This window comes from Arachis ipaensis, chromosome B4 (assembly GCF_059453495.1).
Source record: "Arachis ipaensis isolate K30076 ecotype BB chromosome B4, ASM5945349v1, whole genome shotgun sequence".
Taxonomy (NCBI): domain Eukaryota; kingdom Viridiplantae; phylum Streptophyta; class Magnoliopsida; order Fabales; family Fabaceae; genus Arachis; species Arachis ipaensis.
Genome location: NC_142439.1, coordinates 15,955,571 through 15,973,594, shown reverse-complemented (window position 1 = coordinate 15,973,594; position 18,024 = coordinate 15,955,571). Strand labels below are relative to the sequence as shown.

General features: G+C 40.1%; 2 protein-coding genes across 3 annotated transcripts; one reads left to right on the top strand and one right to left on the bottom strand.

Moving 5' to 3' along the window:
- The first annotated feature begins 3,127 nt into the window (after window positions 1–3,127).
- Window positions 3,128–4,657, top strand: LOC148566768 (uncharacterized). Its single transcript, XM_088484423.1, has 3 exons — window positions 3,128–3,476; window positions 3,565–4,191; window positions 4,278–4,657. The coding sequence occupies exons 1-3, from the start codon at window positions 3,128–3,130 to the stop codon at window positions 4,655–4,657; spliced, it is 1,356 nt and encodes a 451-aa protein (XP_088340549.1).
- Window positions 4,658–12,593: 7,936 nt separating this feature from the next.
- Window positions 12,594–15,776, bottom strand: LOC107639005 (small ribosomal subunit protein uS13c). 2 transcript variants are annotated; one of them, XM_016342410.3, is made up of 4 exons: window positions 14,854–15,776; window positions 13,381–13,510; window positions 13,087–13,311; window positions 12,594–13,008 (listed from the first exon to the last, which is right to left on the bottom strand). In XM_016342410.3, the coding sequence occupies exons 2-4, from the start codon at window positions 13,483–13,485 to the stop codon at window positions 12,847–12,849; spliced, it is 492 nt and encodes a 163-aa protein (XP_016197896.1). In that variant the 5' UTR covers window positions 13,486–13,510; window positions 14,854–15,776; the 3' UTR covers window positions 12,594–12,846. The 2 variants fall into 2 exon arrangements, with proteins under 2 accessions (XP_016197896.1, XP_016197897.1); XM_016342411.3 differs by having other exon boundaries at window positions 13,381–13,507; window positions 14,854–15,653.
- Between the last annotated feature and the right edge of the window lie 2,248 nt (window positions 15,777–18,024).

The following is an 18,024-nucleotide window of genomic DNA, read 5'->3' as shown; positions in this document are numbered from 1 at the left end:
AAGTCATTGAAGAAAGAGAAGAAGATGCGGGTTGCTCTAATCCAGCATTCACACACTTTTATATAAAGTCACAAACAACTCGGACTCTGCGATTAGGTTTAGTTCATTTAAAAAAATTATAAGTTATTCAAATCGCACCCTGCGATTTCATAACCCATTTCACAAAAAAATTACACATTACTAACTACACAGAGGGTCCGATTTCTATCTGCTAAAAATTCAAAATCTCACCAATTCCAAATCGGACCCTACGATTTGTTGAGCCAAACTTAAAATTCAAAGAACTCGCACGGTCCGAGTTCTTCGACCTGACACTCACAAAAAAGCTGTCCCACAGATTGGTCTAGTACTCCAGTATTCTATATCTAGGAAAGACACGTACAAACCTTCCATATCGAAAAAATTTAGCCGTCTTTTGGTTCTCACCAAAGTTTTTTATTTGGAAAAACAGACAAAAATACACTCCGATTTTTACATAGTGTATTTTTGTTATGGTGTACTCTTTAATTTTTTAATGAGTTATTTTTATATACAAATATAAAATTTTATTGTTAATTATATTTTTTTGTGGCCTGAGTAATTTTTCTGGTGATAACGAAGGTAGGTGGTACGATATTGTGTGATGTGGCCAATTTAAGATGACACAGTAAAAAATAAAATTATTACTTTATTAAATTTATTAAAATAAATATAAGAAAATGGCACAATGGAACCACTGTTGATCCTCTTCTTTCGAACCCTAACACAGAGTGAAAAAAAATTATTCCTTTCCTCCCCTTTCACTGTACATCTTCATTCTGACCTTCTTGCAGAAAATCATTAGGAGGTGGGACTTCTGCTTCACTTTGCTGTTGGGTCGTGTTTCAGTTGACGTTTGGAATTTCGGGTTGTGGTATTGATTAGGTTATAGGAGCGGAATTGGGAGATGCTGGCTTATGAGTTTGATTGCAATTTTGGTTGGTTTTTTTTCACCCTGTGTTAGGGTTCGAAGGAATTGGAGAAGGAAGAGAATAAACAGTAGTTTCATTATACCATTTTCTTATAAATATTTCAACAAATTTCATAATGTAATATTTTTATTTTTCATGGTGTCACTCCAAATTGGCCACATCACACAATACACTGTACCACTTGACTTCCGAAAAAATTACTCAAACCACAAAAGGATAGAATTTTATATTCGTGTATGCAAATGAATGAAATGACTCATTAAAAAATTGAGTAGTACATCTGTCCATCATGTAAAAATCTGTTTCCTCTTTATTTTTCTAGTTTATTAGTTTAATTTTGATTTACTCTTTATTGTTGAATTGATATTATAAATTATTTTGATATATTTTTTTTCTTTATCAAAGATAGAGAGACTCGCGACCTCTTAGTGAGTATGAGAAAATTATACCATTTGAGTTATAATTCATTAGCACTTATAATGCCAGCTAAATCATCTAGTTATATTGGTTTTCCAACAACTATTTATACTATAGTTACGAAAAATAATTATTTTTTGGTGATGTAATAATACAAAATTAAATATATGTGTAAAATCCTTTTATAGTGTTACTATATTAAAATTAAATTATTATTTTGTTCACAATAGATAAATATGCAAGTTATTTTAGTATTTGTATTTAATGAGTCCTGTTACGATGGGTAACTGGAGATTATTGGGTTGGATTAGTTTGGCTGGCCCAATCATCGGAATGAGGAAGTATCCAAGCGGATTGATGATCCAAGGCCCCCGTCCGACTTCGGTATGAGAAAATGGGGGGGGGGTGGTACCTGCAAAGACACTCCGATGCCAAAGTCAGCAAAGGGAGCAAAACAGGTCTAGAGAGTATTGGGTCTTGGCGATACCTGAGAAGTGTCAGTGTATTTATAGTGGTGAACCCATAACCACCGCTAAAGTAGTTCCGCCATTTAAGGTGGATAACCGTCCTATTATCTTAGGGAAGTTGAGACATGGCTCCTGGAAGTGGTTAGAGAGATTTTAGGGCAGTTACTCATTTGAATGAGTGTTTATTTGCCAGCTAATCCTCGTCCCGACTTCCTTAGGGCAAGTCGTGGTAAGAACCGACTTCATATAGAGAAGGTCGGTGTAGAGCGAGGCTCAATCCTTCGGATTGGGCCTTTCATCTGGACCTGGGCCTTATCATTGGGACAAGGTATGAACAGTGCCCCTACTCGAGCCCAATTTCTTTTAAGACTTGGGTTCGAGTATTCTACTCGGGGTCGTAGTCGACTTGTAAGGGAACCGACGTGATTGTTCGGAACCGACGTGACTTTCGTGACTTTTGGTTTTCACAGTTACGTCTAATCAAACGTCGCGTCCGTTAGAGGTTTGCGTAGGTATTAATTACCTTGGTAACGGTGCACCCATTAATGACCGCTTTCCGTTTTTACCATTATGCCCCTAACGTATCTATAAATACTTTCTCTCTCTTTCGTTATTTCGTTTCTGCGATTTTTCAAATTTTCTTCTCATCCGTTCGTGGAGCATTTTTGCTTGAAGGCTTTCATTTTCCTCTACCTTTTTTCAGGCAAAGGTTGGTTCTTTCTCCCCTTCTCTTTTACTAAGTGCTTCTGTTTGCATGCTTTTTATTATTTAGAGGGAGAGAAGGTGACGTTGTAGGCTTCTGTTTAACTCCATGCCCCCTTAGGTACTCTCGTTTTTAATTCTTTCCCTTTTCCTTTGTAGGTTTTCGTCATACCTTAGGAAAGAATGTCTTCTGTAGAAGTTCTTGCTCAATGGGTCGATGTCACGGTCTTAGGAGAGGAACCTTTGGTTGATACCGAATTTATCACCAACCTTCGCACTCATCACCAAATTTGTACTTCTGAGGAGGATGAGCCGAAGTATGAATTGGTGGTCCCGGGTCCGGAAGACCGGGTTTGTTTCGGGAGGGCTTCTGAAGTAGCCCCTCATTTCTTTTACATGTATGAGAGTATGATCACCCGTCTGGGCATTTTTCTCCCTTTTTCTGATTTTGAGGTTGCCATCTTACGTCACTGCCGAGTTGCTCCTACTCAACTTCACCCCAACTCTTGGGGCTTTCTGAAAATCTACCAGTTTATCAGCCATGCTTTAGACTTTCCGACTTCCTTGAGGATTTTCTTTTATCTCTTCCACATGACCAAGTCCTTCAGTGGGCAAAATAACAAGCAACATTGGGTGTCTTTCCGAGCTATACAAGGTCGGAGAGTTTTCACCCTTTTTGATGAATCCTTCCATGACTTCAAAAATTATTTTTTCAAAGTTCAAGGTGTAGAGGGTCACCACCCCTTTTTCCTGGATGAGAATTCTTCTCCTCACTTTCCTCTATACTGGTTGGAGGCCTCTCCCTGTGAGAAATATAGTTTGGATGATCTGGATGAAGTGGAGGCAGCCATTGTGGGGTTCCTCCGAGAAGTGTGGGGGAGGGCCCCATATCTGGATACCAAAAAATTTCTCCAGGGGACCTTTGTCCAGGCACAACTAGGTAGCTTTTATTTTTCTACTTTGTTTCCGACTTGCGATTTGATTTTACCGACTTGTCTGACTTTTTGGCTACTAATTGTTTGTTACAGAGATGGCGAAGAAGAACTCCAGTGAGTCTTACCAGAGAGTCCAGGAGGCCAAGGCGAGGTCCCGTGCCAGGACCGGCGGCGCTAGGGTAACTGGTCCTCCTCTTCCTCCTCCTCCTCCTCCTTCTTCCCGAAGTTTGGGGACTCCTTCTCAACCCATCGTCATTTTCTCCTCGGCTTCTTCTCAGCCGCCCCCTCCTCCCCGATCTTCTCCTGAGCCAGAGAAGAAGAAGCGCAAGACTTTAGAGTCTAGCTCTTCTTTTGAAGGTGAGGCTAAGGTGGATGCTCCTGCATTTATCCGGAAATACATCTATCCCCATACTCGTATAGGTATTGATGATGTTTCTATCCGGAACCACCTCACTATTCTGGCTCAGGAGAATGTCAAGGTGGCGGCGGTGTGCACCAAGTTTCTTGATATTTTTGAGAAGACTCCTCTTAGCTCTCTGGGTTCAACTTCGAGGGTTGAAGAGTTGGAGGAGAGGCTTCTCATATATCAGAAACATGAGAAGGAGTTGAAGAAGGAGGTCGCTGAGTTGAAGGAGGAGAGGGATGTCCTTCGGGAGAAGGAGAGCAAGTTACAAGCCCAATGCAATATGGAGGAGGGCTTGAGGAAGAAGGCCCAGGAGAGTTATTCGAGGACCTCGTGGCGGTGAGGAAGGACTTGTTGAATTCTCGGACTGCTTATGCCGAGTTGGAGGACTCTATTACTGAAGGAGCCGAGGAGGCCTGGAGGATTTTTAAGGAGCAAGTCGGGGTCCTTGCTCCCGACCTTGATCTCACTCCTTTGGATCCTGACAAGGTTGTCATTGATGGAGCCATAGTTTATCCTCCTCCCTCCCCTAAGCCTGTCACCGATTCCGATCTGAAGACTCAGGGGCAGAGGATAATCGAGTCCCCTCCTCGTCCAAAGGATGCTCCGAGTTCCTCAAGGCCTCGTTCAAAGGATGCTCCGAGTTCCTCAAGGTCTCATGGAACCTCCTCTCCGTCTCCTATGGATACTTCTCTCCCTGGTACTGATGGGGCTCCGACTACTCTTTCTGGCTCTGGTGGTGATCCGACTACTCTTCCTGGCTCTGGTGGTGATAATCTCTGAAAATTTGTTGGCTATATGGGGGCCCGGCCTGTGGGTCTCCTCTTTTTTAAACTCTTTTTATGTTTATTGTGGTGATTTGGTTGACATTTCTCTTGGCCTTTTGAGGCCGTAAACAAAATATTTATAAATACCCTTTTTTGGATAAGGGTTTAAGTTACCTTTTGTGTGCATGCTTTTCTGTTTTTGATACTTTAGGAATTTTTTCGACCTTTTTGAAAACCTTTTTCTTTGGCTTGTCTATCCTCCTGAGCTTTTTACTTTTAGGACAGTCTTTTGACTTTTTGATAGGTTTTTCGATCTCTCTTTTTTCATTATTCCTTATACTCAACTTTGTGATTTATTGAGTTTCTATGACTTAGGTTATTTTTGCGATGCGTTTTTCTTTCTACTCGGCTTTTCACTCCGACTTATGAGTCGGTATGTTTCCGAGTCTCTTACCATCAACTTTTATAACCTCTTTACACTTACTTGTACCTCATCGTTTTATCCTGATGACCATCTAGGTCGTTCATGGAATTTTCACGTTTTGTCGAGCTTAAGTCGGCGCGTTTCGTAGAAAGAAAAATAAACGAAAAGGAATTTATAAGAGATATTGTAAAAGATCTTTATTTATTTGGAAAGGTACTTTACTGCTACTAAGGGTTTTTAATAGTCTATTCCCCCTTAGCCTCTACTATGATGCCTCATTAAAAACCCTTCTTCAGAAAAAACCCTTTGACTTTTTGGGAAAAAATCGTGAAGTTAGGAAAAGAGTACATCAGTGAGTAGAGTTCGCTTTTAACTATAGTACCTTTTCATGTTACAAGCATGCCACGATCTTGGTAACTCGGTGCCGCTTAGGTCGGTTACCTTATAATAGCATTTTCCTAAGACCTCGCTAACTTTGTAGGGTCCTTTCCAATTGGCAGCGAGCTTTCCTTCCCCCGATTTGTTGACTCCAATGTCGTTTCTGATCAAGACCAAGTCGTTTGGGGTAAAACTCCTTCGGATGACTTTTTTGTTATACCTGGTAGTCATCCTTTGTTTCAATGCTGCTTCTCTTATCTGGGCTTGTTCTCGGATTTCGGGGAGCAACTCAAGCTTCTCTTTGTGCCCCTGTATGTTCCCGATTTCATCATGGAGAATCACCCTTGGGCTTTGCTCACTGATTTCTACTGGTATCATAGCTTCTACGCCATAGACAAGTCGGAAGGGTGTTTCCCCAGTGGCAGATTGTGGCGTCGTCCGATAAGCCCATAACACTTGTGGGAGCTCTTCTGTCCAGGCTCCCTTTGCTTCTTGTAATCTTTTCTTTAGCCCTGCCAGTATGACTTTGTTGGCTGCTTCGGCTTGTCCATTGGCTTGTGGATGTTCCACTGACGTGAACTGGTGTTTGATTTTCATACTGGCCACTAGGCTTCTGAAGGTAGAGTCGGTGAACTGAGTTTCGTTGTCTGTAGTAATGGAATAAGGTATTCCATACCTCGTGATGATATTTTTATAGAGGAACCTCCTACTTCTTTGGGCTGTGATGGTGGCCAATGGTTCTGCTTCTATCCACTTTGTGAAGTAATCTATTCCCACGATCAAGTATTTGATTTGTCTTGGCGTTTGGGGAAAAGGACCTAACAAATCCATTCCCCATTTTGCGAAGGGCCATGGAGAAGTTATACTAATGAGCTCCTCGGGGGGAGCCACGTGGAAATTTGCATGCATTTGGCAAGGTTGGCATTTTTTCACAAATTCTGTGGCATCTTTCTGCAAGGTCGGCCAGTAGAATCCAGCTCGGATTACTTTCCTGGCTAGCGACCTGGCTCCGAGATGGTTTCCGCAGATCCCATTGTGGACCTCCTCTAGCACTTCAGTGGTCCTTGAGGTCGGTACGCACTTCAACAATGGCGTTGATATTCCTCTTTTATAAAGGATATTTTTCACCATAGTGTAATATTGTGCTTCCCTCCTGACTTTCTTAGCCTCTTTTTCCTCCTTAGGGAGGATGTCGAATTTTAGGTATTCAACCAAAGGATTCATCCATCCGAGGTTGAGCCCGGATACCTCAAGAACATCTTGTTTGCCCTCTGCTTTCACTACAGAGGGCTCTTGGAGAGTTTCCTGGATCAGGCTTCTATTATTCCCTCCTGGCTTAGTACTTGCTAACTTGGAGAGGGCGTCTGCTCTGCTATTGAGATCCCGAGTTATATGCTTAACCTCGGTTTCAGCAAAGCACCCAAGGTACTCTAGAGTTTTTTCCAGGTATCTCTTCATGTTTGGATCGTTGGCCTGATACCCTCCATTTATCTAGGAGGTCACCACTTGAGAGTCACTGTATATCATCACTTTTGTTGCACCGACTTCTTCCGCCAGTTTCAATCCTGCAATCAGAGCTTCATATTCTGCCTGATTATTTGAAGCTGGAAATTCAAATTTGAGGGATACCTCTATTTGAGTTCCCCTTTCATCCACCAGTATTATGCTTGCGCCGCTTCCTGTCTTGTTTGAGGATCCATCTACATAGAGTTTCCATGTAGTTGGTTTTTCCTCTTGGTCTCCTGCGTACTCTGCTATGAAGTCGGTGAGGCATTGGGCTTTGATTGCTGTCCGGGTTTCATACTTCAAGTCGAACTCAGAGAGCTCTATTGCCCATTGAACCATTCTCCCTGCAACATTCATCTTCTGGAGGATTTGCTTCATGGATTGGTTCGTTCGGACTCTTATTGTGTGTGCCTGGAAGTAAGGCCGTAGCCTTCGTGAAGCTATTACTAAGGAGTAGGCAAACTTCTCTAGTTTGTGATACCTTAGCTCGGGACCCTGGAGAACTTTACTGATGAAGTAAACTGGATGCTGTCTGACCTCGTCCTCCCTTATCAGGGCTGATGCGACAACTTTGTCTGCTACGAACAAATCTAGGACGAGATCTTCCTCGACTAGAGGTCGGGTTAGGATTGGTGGTTGGCTCAAGAACCTTTTGAACTCTTGGAACGCTTCTTCGTATTCTAGAGTCCATTCGAACTGGCGTCCCTTTCTTAATAAAGAAAACAGCGGAAGGGATTTGAGTGCTGATCCTGCCAAGAACCTGGAGAGGGCTGCAAGTCGGCCATTTAATTGTTGAACCTCTCTTAAGCAAGTTGGGCTCTTCATTTCCAGGATAGCTTTACACTTATCGGGATTTGCTTCAATCCCTCTCTGTGTTAGCATAAAACCTAGGAATTTTCCAGCCTCTACCGCGATGGTACACTTTGTGGGATTTAGCCTCATCCCGTGTAACCTTAGGGTGTCGAAGACCTGCGAGAGGTCTGACAAAAGGTCGACTTCTTCCCTGGTTTTTACTAGCATGTCGTCGACGTAGACTTCCATTAAGCTCCCCAGGTGAGAAGCGAACACCTTATTCATCAGCCTTTGATATGTGGCCCCTGTATTTTTTAATCCAAATGGCATGACCACGTAGCAAAAATTGGCTCTGGACGTGATGAATGATGTTTTCTCCTGGTCCGGCTCATACATCGGGATTTGGTTATATCCCGAGTAGGCATCCATGAATGACAAGTATCGATATCCCGAGCTAGAGTCTACTAGGGTATCAATACTTGGGAGTGGATAAGGGTCGTTGGGACATGCCTTATTTAAGTCAGTGTAGTCAACACACATTCTCCATTTACCATTTTGCTTCTTGACTAGCACTACATTTGCTAGCCATGTTGGATATTTGACTTCTCTGATGAAGCCGGCTTCTAGGAGTGCCTGTACTTGCCCTTCCACCGCTAGAGCTCGTTCCGGGCCGAGCTTGCGCCTCCTCTGTTGTACAGGTCGCGACCCCGGATATACCGAGAGCTTGTGGGACATGAGCTCGGGGTCTATCCCAGGCATGTCGGAAGCTTTCCAGGCAAAGAGGTCAGAATTGTCTCTTAGGAGCTTAGTCAACCCTTGCTTTAGGGTTTCCCCAGGTTGGCTCCTATGTTGGTATTCCTCCCTTCCTCTTGGCCGACCTGTATTTCCTCAGCTTTTCCTCTTGGCTGTGGCCGTAGCTCTTCTTTGGACCTTGCACCACCGAGCTCTATGGCGTGAACCTCTTTGCCTTTTCCCCTCAGGTTCAGGCTTTTATTGTAGCATTTTCTTGCTAACTTCTGGTCTCTCCGCACCGTTGCTATTCCCGCAGGTGTCGGAAATTTCATGCAGAGATGGGGGGTAGACACCACCGCTCCGAGTCGATTTAGGGTAGCTCTACCGATTAGGACATTATATGCTGACCCTACGTCGATGACTATAAAGTCTATGCTCAGAGTTTTGGATTTTTCTCCCTTTCCGAAGGTAGTGTGGAGGGGTAGAAATCCTAGTGGTTTTATTGGCGTGTCGCCTAGCCCGTACAAGGTGTCGGGGTAGGCTCTTAACTCCTTTTCATCCAACCCTAGTTTGTCAAATGCAGGCTTGAAAAGGATGTCTTCCGAACTTCCTTGATCTACTAGGGTTCTGTGGAGATGGGCATTGGCTAGGATCATGGTTATCACCACTGGATCGTCGTGTCCAGGGATTACTCCTTGCCCATCTTCCTTTGTAAATGAGATGGTAGGAAGGTCGGATGATTCATTTCCGACTTGGTAGACTCGCTTGAGGTGTCTTTTGCGAGCGGACTTGGTGAGTCCCCTCCCGCGAATCCGCCTGAGATCATATGTATATGTCTCTCCGGAGTCTGCGGTGGTGGGTCTCTTCTATCTGTGTCATCTCGCTTTCTCTTCCCATGATTATCCAACCTTTCTATGAGATATCTGTCAAGTCGGCCTTCTCTGACCAACTTTTCTATCACATTTTTAAGGTCGTAACAATCGTTTGTTGAGTGACCATATATTTTATGGTACTCGCAGTAGTCGCTGTGACTCCCCCCTTTTTTATTTTTAATGGGCCTGGGAGGTGGCAGCCTTTCAGTATTGCAGATCTCTCTGTATACGTCCACTATGGAAACCTTTAGAGGAGTATAAGAGTGATATTTCCTGGGTCTGTCGGGACCGAGGTCTTCTTTCTTCTTGGGCTCCCTCTCCCTCTCTTTTATCGAGGGAAGGTGCCCAGGTCGCCAACTCGACTCTCTCAGTCTGGCATTTTCCTCCATGTTGATGTACTTTTCAACTTGTTCCTGTACATCACTTAAGGAGGTGGGGTGTCTTTTTGATATGGACTGTGAGAAGGGACCTTCTCTAAGTCCGTTGACCAGCCCCATGATAACTGCCTCGGTGGGCAAGTCTTGAATCTCTAAGCATGCCTTGTTGAACCTTTCCATATAATCTCGTAGAGGTTCTCCGACCTCCTGCTTTATTCCCAGGAGGCTCGGTGCATGCTTTACTTTATCTTTCTGAATGGAGAACCTCATTAGAAACTTCCTCGAGAGGTCCTCGAAGCTGGTGACCGACCTTGGAGGGAGGCTATCAGCGCGTCGCGTCAGAAGCATCAGCCAGATACATCCGACTTTTAAAGTTGCTTAAATGATGCTTCGGATCGGTGGTTCCGTCATAGAGGTCCATATCAGGGCTTTTAAAGTTTCTTGAAACTTTTGCCCTCATTATGTCCTTACAAAAAGGGTCCTCCCCTCCTGGGGGCGACTCTTCTCGATCGCACGGGAGTTCCAACCTTTGAGGGAGGATTCTAACTTTAAGAGTTTTTTCTCTAACTCTTTTCGTCGATCCATCTCCTCTCTTAGGTGCTTTTCTATCTCCCTTTGTCGCTCCCGTTCCTGTTCCAGCTGTTCCAAGCGACTTTGGTGGACATGGACTAGCCCCATTAGTTCAGTTGCGTGGGGTGGTCCATCCTTTTCTGATTCACGCCCCTCCGAGGAATTTGTCTTCGGATTTTTAAATCCGGAGGTTCCTTCCCTGTGTTGGTCATTGGTTTCCTGGTGGAGGGTCAGGTCTGCGTCGTTGTTTCCGGTATCCAGATTCTCTTGTTCGGAATCCGACGCCACATGACCATCTTCAGGGGATACATCCGCCATTACTGGCTGATCTCTCGGGTCCCCGGCAACGGCGCCAATGTTACGATGGGTAACCAGAGATTATTGGGTTGGATTAGTTTGGCTGGCCCAATCGTCGGAATGAGGAAGTATCCAAGCGGATTGATGATCCAAGGCCCCCGTCCGACTTCGGTATGAGAAAATGGGGGGTGGTACCTGCAAAGACACTCCGATGCCAAAGTCAGCAAAGGGAGCAAAACAGATCTAGAGAGTATTGGGTCTTGGCGATACCTGAGAAGTGTCAGTGTATTTATAGTGGTGAACCCATAACCACCGCTGAAGTAGTTTCGCTATTTAAGGTGGATAACCGTCCCATTATCTTAGGGAAGTTGAGATATGGCTCCTGGAAGTGGTTAGAGAGATTTTAGGGGCAGTTACTCATTTGAATGAGTGTTTATCTGCCAGCTAATCCTCGTCCCGACTTCCTTAGGGCAAGTCGTGGTAAGAACCGACTTCATATAGAGAAGGTCGGTGTAGAGCGAGGCTCAATCCTTCAAATTGGGCCTTTCATCTGGACCTGGGCCTTATCATTGGGTCAGGGTATGAACAAGTCCAATATGAGTTAATTTTGTGGATAATTATTTTAGATTTAATATTAAAAAATATTTTTAATAGTAAAATTATTAAAAAATAATTTATATATTATTTAAATAAAAGACGAATATATTTTTAAATTATTTATTTGTTTAATTTTTTTAAATATTTTTTAATTTTATATCATATTCGAATCCTTATTAATACACTTTCATCTCTAACATAGATTTATTATTGCAAACTACTAATTTATCATTAATAAGTCCTCTAATATATATATATATATATATATATATATATATATATATATATATATATATATATATATATATATATATATATATATATATATTATAAAATTTACAAAACTATGGTAACTTATAAAATTTATACACATAAATATATATTCATTTTGATCCTATTTATAATATTTAAGTAATATTAATTTATCATAAATTCATTCCTAAAATTATGAAATTTATAGTAGGAAAATAAATATTTTTTAATTGAACAATTAATAACCAAAACTAAAATACATTTGCGGCGGATTTGAGTGGATAATCACTAAGCACTGACTATGCTATAAAAATAAGTGACTTTCGAGAATTGGTGCGAAAGTGTGAAGAGAGAAAGAGAAAGAACGAGTCACAACTCGCAACTCAGAACCCAGTAATAAAAGAAGAATCACGGGAGACTCCCGAATTCTAAAATCCAAACCTTGACGAAACAAAAATCCAATTCATCTCTCAAATCCAATTTTGCATTTCTTTCTTTCTATGATCTTATTTGCGATATTCTGCTGCAACTGTCTCATTTCAAATTTTCAATAGGAAAAAACGGAACGTTGTTCTAGTTTTGCTATAATTTAGGGTCAATTGAATTAAAATCGTTAACTAGAACTATAGTCTGTCTCGGTTGATATTCTATTTTTAGCTCGAGAAGCTTCATCTTAAGTTTGGAGGGTAAATTTTAAGCATTAGTAATGAAGACTAAGCGATTCTCTAATCTTTTCTTAGAAAATAAAATTCATGTCATAAGTATTTGGTAATTTGTACTGTGCAAGATTTCTTCTTGTAATAATTAGGTTTTGTTAAATGAAAATTTAGGGGGAAAAAAAGTTGCCGCCTTTCAAAGGCTTATACATACTAATGAGGGAAGAGCTTTATCAATTAAAACTATTGGGAAAAACTCGGCTCTAGCTAGATTAATTGACATTCAAAAAGGAATTTTGAGGACATAATTTAAAAAGGTATGGCTAAGAATTTCGACAAATTGTTTTGTCTCGCTACAAAGGTACAACATTATGTTCTGAACTGGTGCAAACATTAACAAATTACATTATTTTTCAGAGTTACTATCAAGCTGCAAGATGAGGCTAAGAACAGAAACAGAGGAGAGAACAATTGCAAATGTGCTAACTGAAACATTGAATAAACTCGAAGGAAAATTACTTTCTCATTATGCTTATTATCAAATAATCTGATGCATTAAATAATTGATTATACAAATCACACTCCAATAGTAAAACTGCATTTTAAAGAATGCATTCAAATTACTCAATTGCCCCATGCAGATCAGGTATATAAGCTAGTAATAAGTATTTTACAAAATAAGCACAGATTACACAGAACGCAGCATTGTTAATAAGAAATTACAAGGAATTGAATTGTACTCACGGAATCGATTACTTCTTCTTCTTGCCAGCAATAGCAACCTTCTTACCCTTCAAGGTCCTGCAATTGTTCTTCGTACGTTGTCCTCGGCAAGGAAGCCCCTGAATATGCCTTATTCCTCTGTAACATTGAATCTCCTTCAATCTCCTTATATTCAGCGCATTAAACCTCCTCTGAGAAAATAGATAAACACATCAATAAAGTAATCTTTTTTTTAATTAATTGAATGGTTTAACCGAAAGGAAACTAACCAAATCGCCTTCAATGACGTATTTGGAGACTTCATCTCTAAGAGTGATGAGTTCCTCTTCGCTGAGATCCTTAGTGACCTTGTTGTCCATGCTTATATCGCAGAGAATCTTGCGAGCTCTGCTCCTTCCGATTCCATGGATGTACTGTAGCGAGAACTCGATTCTCTTGTTGTTCGGAATCTCCACTCCGCCAACTCGAGCGCACTCTATGCTTAACCCTCTCACCTGAGCACACAAATTCAAAATTAAACAAAGAAATGTCAGAAATGTTAGGTAGAGTTTGTTTTATGTTACCTTGGGAGGGTTGAGAACAGGGAAATAGACGGCTCTGGAAAGAGGTCTAGGGTTTGAGATTAGGGCGAGAGAGGGAGCTACGGGCATTGGTAGCGTTTGTGCCATGCTCGAGTTGTTCTTTTCTCTGCTGCTAGAAAAAAAAAACAGAATAGAAAAATAATCCTGATAAGCAAAAACAAAACAAACAACAAGAGCTATGAACAAAAACAAGAACAAAAAACCAAGGTTGCGAGAACCAAACTGGTCAATGAATCGGTGAAGTGACTGGTTCAATGGTTTAGTGGTTCAACCGGTTTAATTAAATATAAAATAAAATTATTAAAATTTTATACAATTTCAAATATTTGAATTCAATGAATTGTAAGCTAATAAAATTCAAAATTTCACAAGTTCACATAATAAATTATCTATAATTTACCATTAAAAGTTCACAAACAACTTTAAACATCAAAGTTTATAATTAAAAAAAATCAAAATGCACATATATGCTCCTCATCACAAATCATAATCATCACAAAGTAAACTAACACAAGTGTTCAATATTAGCTAAGATCAATTATTTGGTATTCTTCAGACTAATTAAGGCATTCCCATATAAAGTACACTATTAAGGAAACTAACATTAAGTCATATATGCTACTAAGCAAACCTAACACAGGTTCATATAACTCAGGGCTTTTCAACAATTTTCTTGTCAGCTTTAGATGATGAGGCTATGTATATTGCAACATTGGCACAGCAAACAAGCTTATCAGTTCTGAAAACGGATTTTTTTCTATTATAAAATAAAAACAATTATTTATTTTCCAAAAAAATCAGAGCCGGATCAATCAATCAGAAAAAAAAATCAAACTGCATCAATCAGAGCCGGATCCAATTGAAGAGCACAAGTACCTCAATTACATATTGACACACTTATTCCCAGCAAAGCACCATCAACAAGTCAGAATCAGAAAAATCAGTAACCAACAACTCAGAAATCAGAATCAGTATAATAAAACTTAACAATGCAGTGAAGCACATAAAGGATAACACTTATCCGCCACCAGAAGAAACAACAATAACAAACAAATTTTTAAGTTTAACTAATTTTACTCACAAACAAGGCAACAACTAATAAATTAACTCAGAATTAGAACAATAGCACAAAAAATAACTCAGAAAATTACCAATAATCAACCATAATTAACCCATAAGTCAGAACAAAATAACAACAATCCAGTTAATAACAGGGAACAACGAAAAAATTAACAATTAACCCATAAAAACAACAATCATCAATCAACATAATTAAATCCAGAAAAACAGCAATTAACTCCCAAAAATGAAACTGAAGAAGCGGTGGAGGGATGAAGGCGCATCTCAGAAATTCAGTAATTCAAAATAAGCAGAAATTAACAAACTCAATCAGAAATCAGAAAACCAAACAAAAGTACAAAACAAGCGAAAATAAATTGAAGCAGCAGTGTTTACCGGCGGCGACGGAGGAATGGGAAGTGACGGCAACGGAGGAGGGGAAGTGACCTCTGACAGAGAGCAACAGACGGCCCGAAGAGGGATGCTGGCCCCGGACAGAGAGAGAGAGCACGCGTCCTTCGTGCGACGGCGACGAGAAGAGGAGCAATGAGAACTAAGAAGAGTTCGTCAATGCAATGAGAAGAGTGCGACGGCACCCACGCTTTGTCCCGCCGCCGGCGACAGTACCCTGTACCGGAGAAGAAGAGTTCGGCGATGAGGGACGGTGGGCTTAGGGTTAGGTTTCAGAGTGTGAGAGAAAGGGGGTGGGGTATTTCTTCGTTCTCCCTTCTGATTGCAATCTTCATTATTTGATAGCTAAGCTATCCCTATCTCTTCCTTATCAGAATCTGCTTCACATGTCAGCCCCTTATTTTATTTTTTCGGGTCATGGGTTAGGTTATCCAACCCGACCCGAGAAGCTACCGGTAGGCCACCCCAGGCAGATCAACTAATGGAAGACATCTTCTTCTCCAAACGCTGCGCTGCGCGTGTCATCTTTCATGAGTCCCTGACGCTGCTGGATGCTCTTACCAAAAGCAACTGAGTACCTGGAGGATTATAGTATTCTGGTGGATCATGGAAAAGCATGGCTTCTCGCAGTTGGTGACGCTTTCCTTCAGTGCCTCCATATTGAAATGTTGTGGCTTCAACCTTAGCTGCTGATACATAGATGTATGTATGTATGTATCATACTGCTTCCTACCTAGACAAAATATGTATGGTCACTACAGAAAATATTTGCAGGCAAAATTCCCAGCTTCAGATTTCCATCAAATGCATAAATAAGTCCACTGTCATCACCAACCGATGGTCCTAGGCTTTTGCGTACGATATCATTAAAGCCATTCTGATCCCATATCTTGTCATCAGCTAGAAGCATTTCTTTCCATTGCTTTGCCAGCTTTTGCGTACGATATCACTTTTTCTTACTTTATTTGATGTGGGATTAACTTCATACACTCCTTACACTTGCAACATTAACACTCATCAACATATCATTTTCACCTTCGAGACTGTCATCAACAACTGTTGGTATTAACTGATCACTTGAAATCAAAACATCTGCTTCTGGATAGCGAGCAAGATATGGAAGCGGGTTCTGTTTTATGAGTGCATAATTGAATGTATAAGTTATCAAAGAGTAGCATACAAATTGTGCATAATAAATGCAACAGATAAGAAATAATAATAATGATAACAGAAAACTAAAGAAAAGAGATTAAATAAGGCTTGAATGGCTCACCAACAAGAAAATTAGTGACTTCCATATCTGTCAATTGTTTCACCCAAGTCAAAATAAAATCCATGAATGCATAGTTACCAAAGGTCACTATTACAACATTATCTTTCACCCTTTGCTGAACCAGCTCTTTGGTCAGTCGGAAAGTCTCCAAAGCGAGCATCATTTTGTCGAAATAAACCTTCTTTAAAGGAAGAATGAATTTTCATGCTAAAAGGGTATACTAGATTGAAGCTAAAACTACCAAGCACAGCCACAAAAAGCTGCAATTTTTATGCATACAACAAGTCAACAATAGATAACAGAAAAATGACTTCCAACAATAAGAACACTACACACTATGATGAGCACACAGCAACATTGTTACAGTCCTAAGATTCAGAAGGGTACATCAGATTCAAGCCAAAACTAGCAAGTCCTTGCAGGGCAATAAGCAAAGGCATGATTTCTGGAGAGGCATAAAAGAAATTTTACTTCACAAATCTTCTACATAATTGAAGATAAAAAACTGAAAACTGATTTCTATGATAATCTACTCTCTTTCTTCAGCTTAAAAAAAGTGCTTTTCCGGCGAAATAAGCTGAGATAAACACACATTTATTGAGAAAGCAAAAGACACACATATGATCGAGAATGCATAGAGAAACAGTAAAAGGAAGAGTAACAGCAGCAGAAGTAAAAGAAGTAAGAAAGGAACTCACGAGAGAAGGAAGAAGAAACAGTGGAAGGTGAAGAGAGCAAGTTGTTGGAAGAGTAAATTGCAGAGAAGACATAGAAGAAGGAAACAACGATTCCAATGATGACAACGGTGTAGATCGTGAGGAACAGAGGCTTCGATTGGGCCACTTCCTCACACCCATTTCTCCACGCCATTACTGTAACGTTTGTCGCAAATTGAAGAACATGAACCACTGCTAACTTTGTTGTATCAAACACATAATCAGCATCATTGGTTCATGTTCGAGTTTTTGTTTCTAGCTTCATTTCATTGAGTGAAGAAACCAGAAACCAGAACCCATAACCCATAACCCAGAATCGAGATTTGGGTTTTGGACTTTTGGTGATTGGAAGAAGCAAATGAGATTGAAAAGTTTCCCAATTTTTCTATGGGTGTTGTATCGATGATGCGCGGGCTTTTTTTTTCTTCTAAAAAACAATATTTTTTACGTAATAAATAAACAAACAGAAAAACAATTTTTATATTATTATATTTAAATAAAAATAATAAATAAAAATATATTTTTACGTAAAATATGTAAACATATAATTATTTTTATTTTTACATGATATTTTTTAAAAAAATATAATTTAAAAAAAGTATATTTGTTTGCTTTTTTTTATTTAAAATTAAATCCTCGCAAAGTCGTTCATTTCCATATATAACTAAACTAGCAGAATACCTGTGTATTACACGAATTAGAGATATTTGTCAAACAAATCACTTTATTATATGTAAATTTTATAGAAGATTATTTTTTTTTTGTATTCTTAAAAATATTTGTAATACACTTTGATTTAAAAAAAAAACAATGGATCAACTCCATCATTTTCAGCAAAATACGCAGTAAATATAAAAGTCAGTATTACTAATAATTCAACAACATCTACATTAAATATCGACCTATATAAAGACTAAAAATTTGCAAACACCACAAATAATAATAATAATAGTTTGAGACTTTAAATTATTTGTATCTTTTAGTATATTATTGAGTGATGTATTTGTTCCGGATAAAAGAGAACGTAATCGACGAAATGATTAGGCCATGACCAACTTCGCGGGATAACGATAAGATGCCACAACAGTTATGTCATCAAAGCCTGTAACCATTGAATTTCAGCAATAAGCACTAAATGCCGGAAAAAATGGCAACCCCATAGGGCGA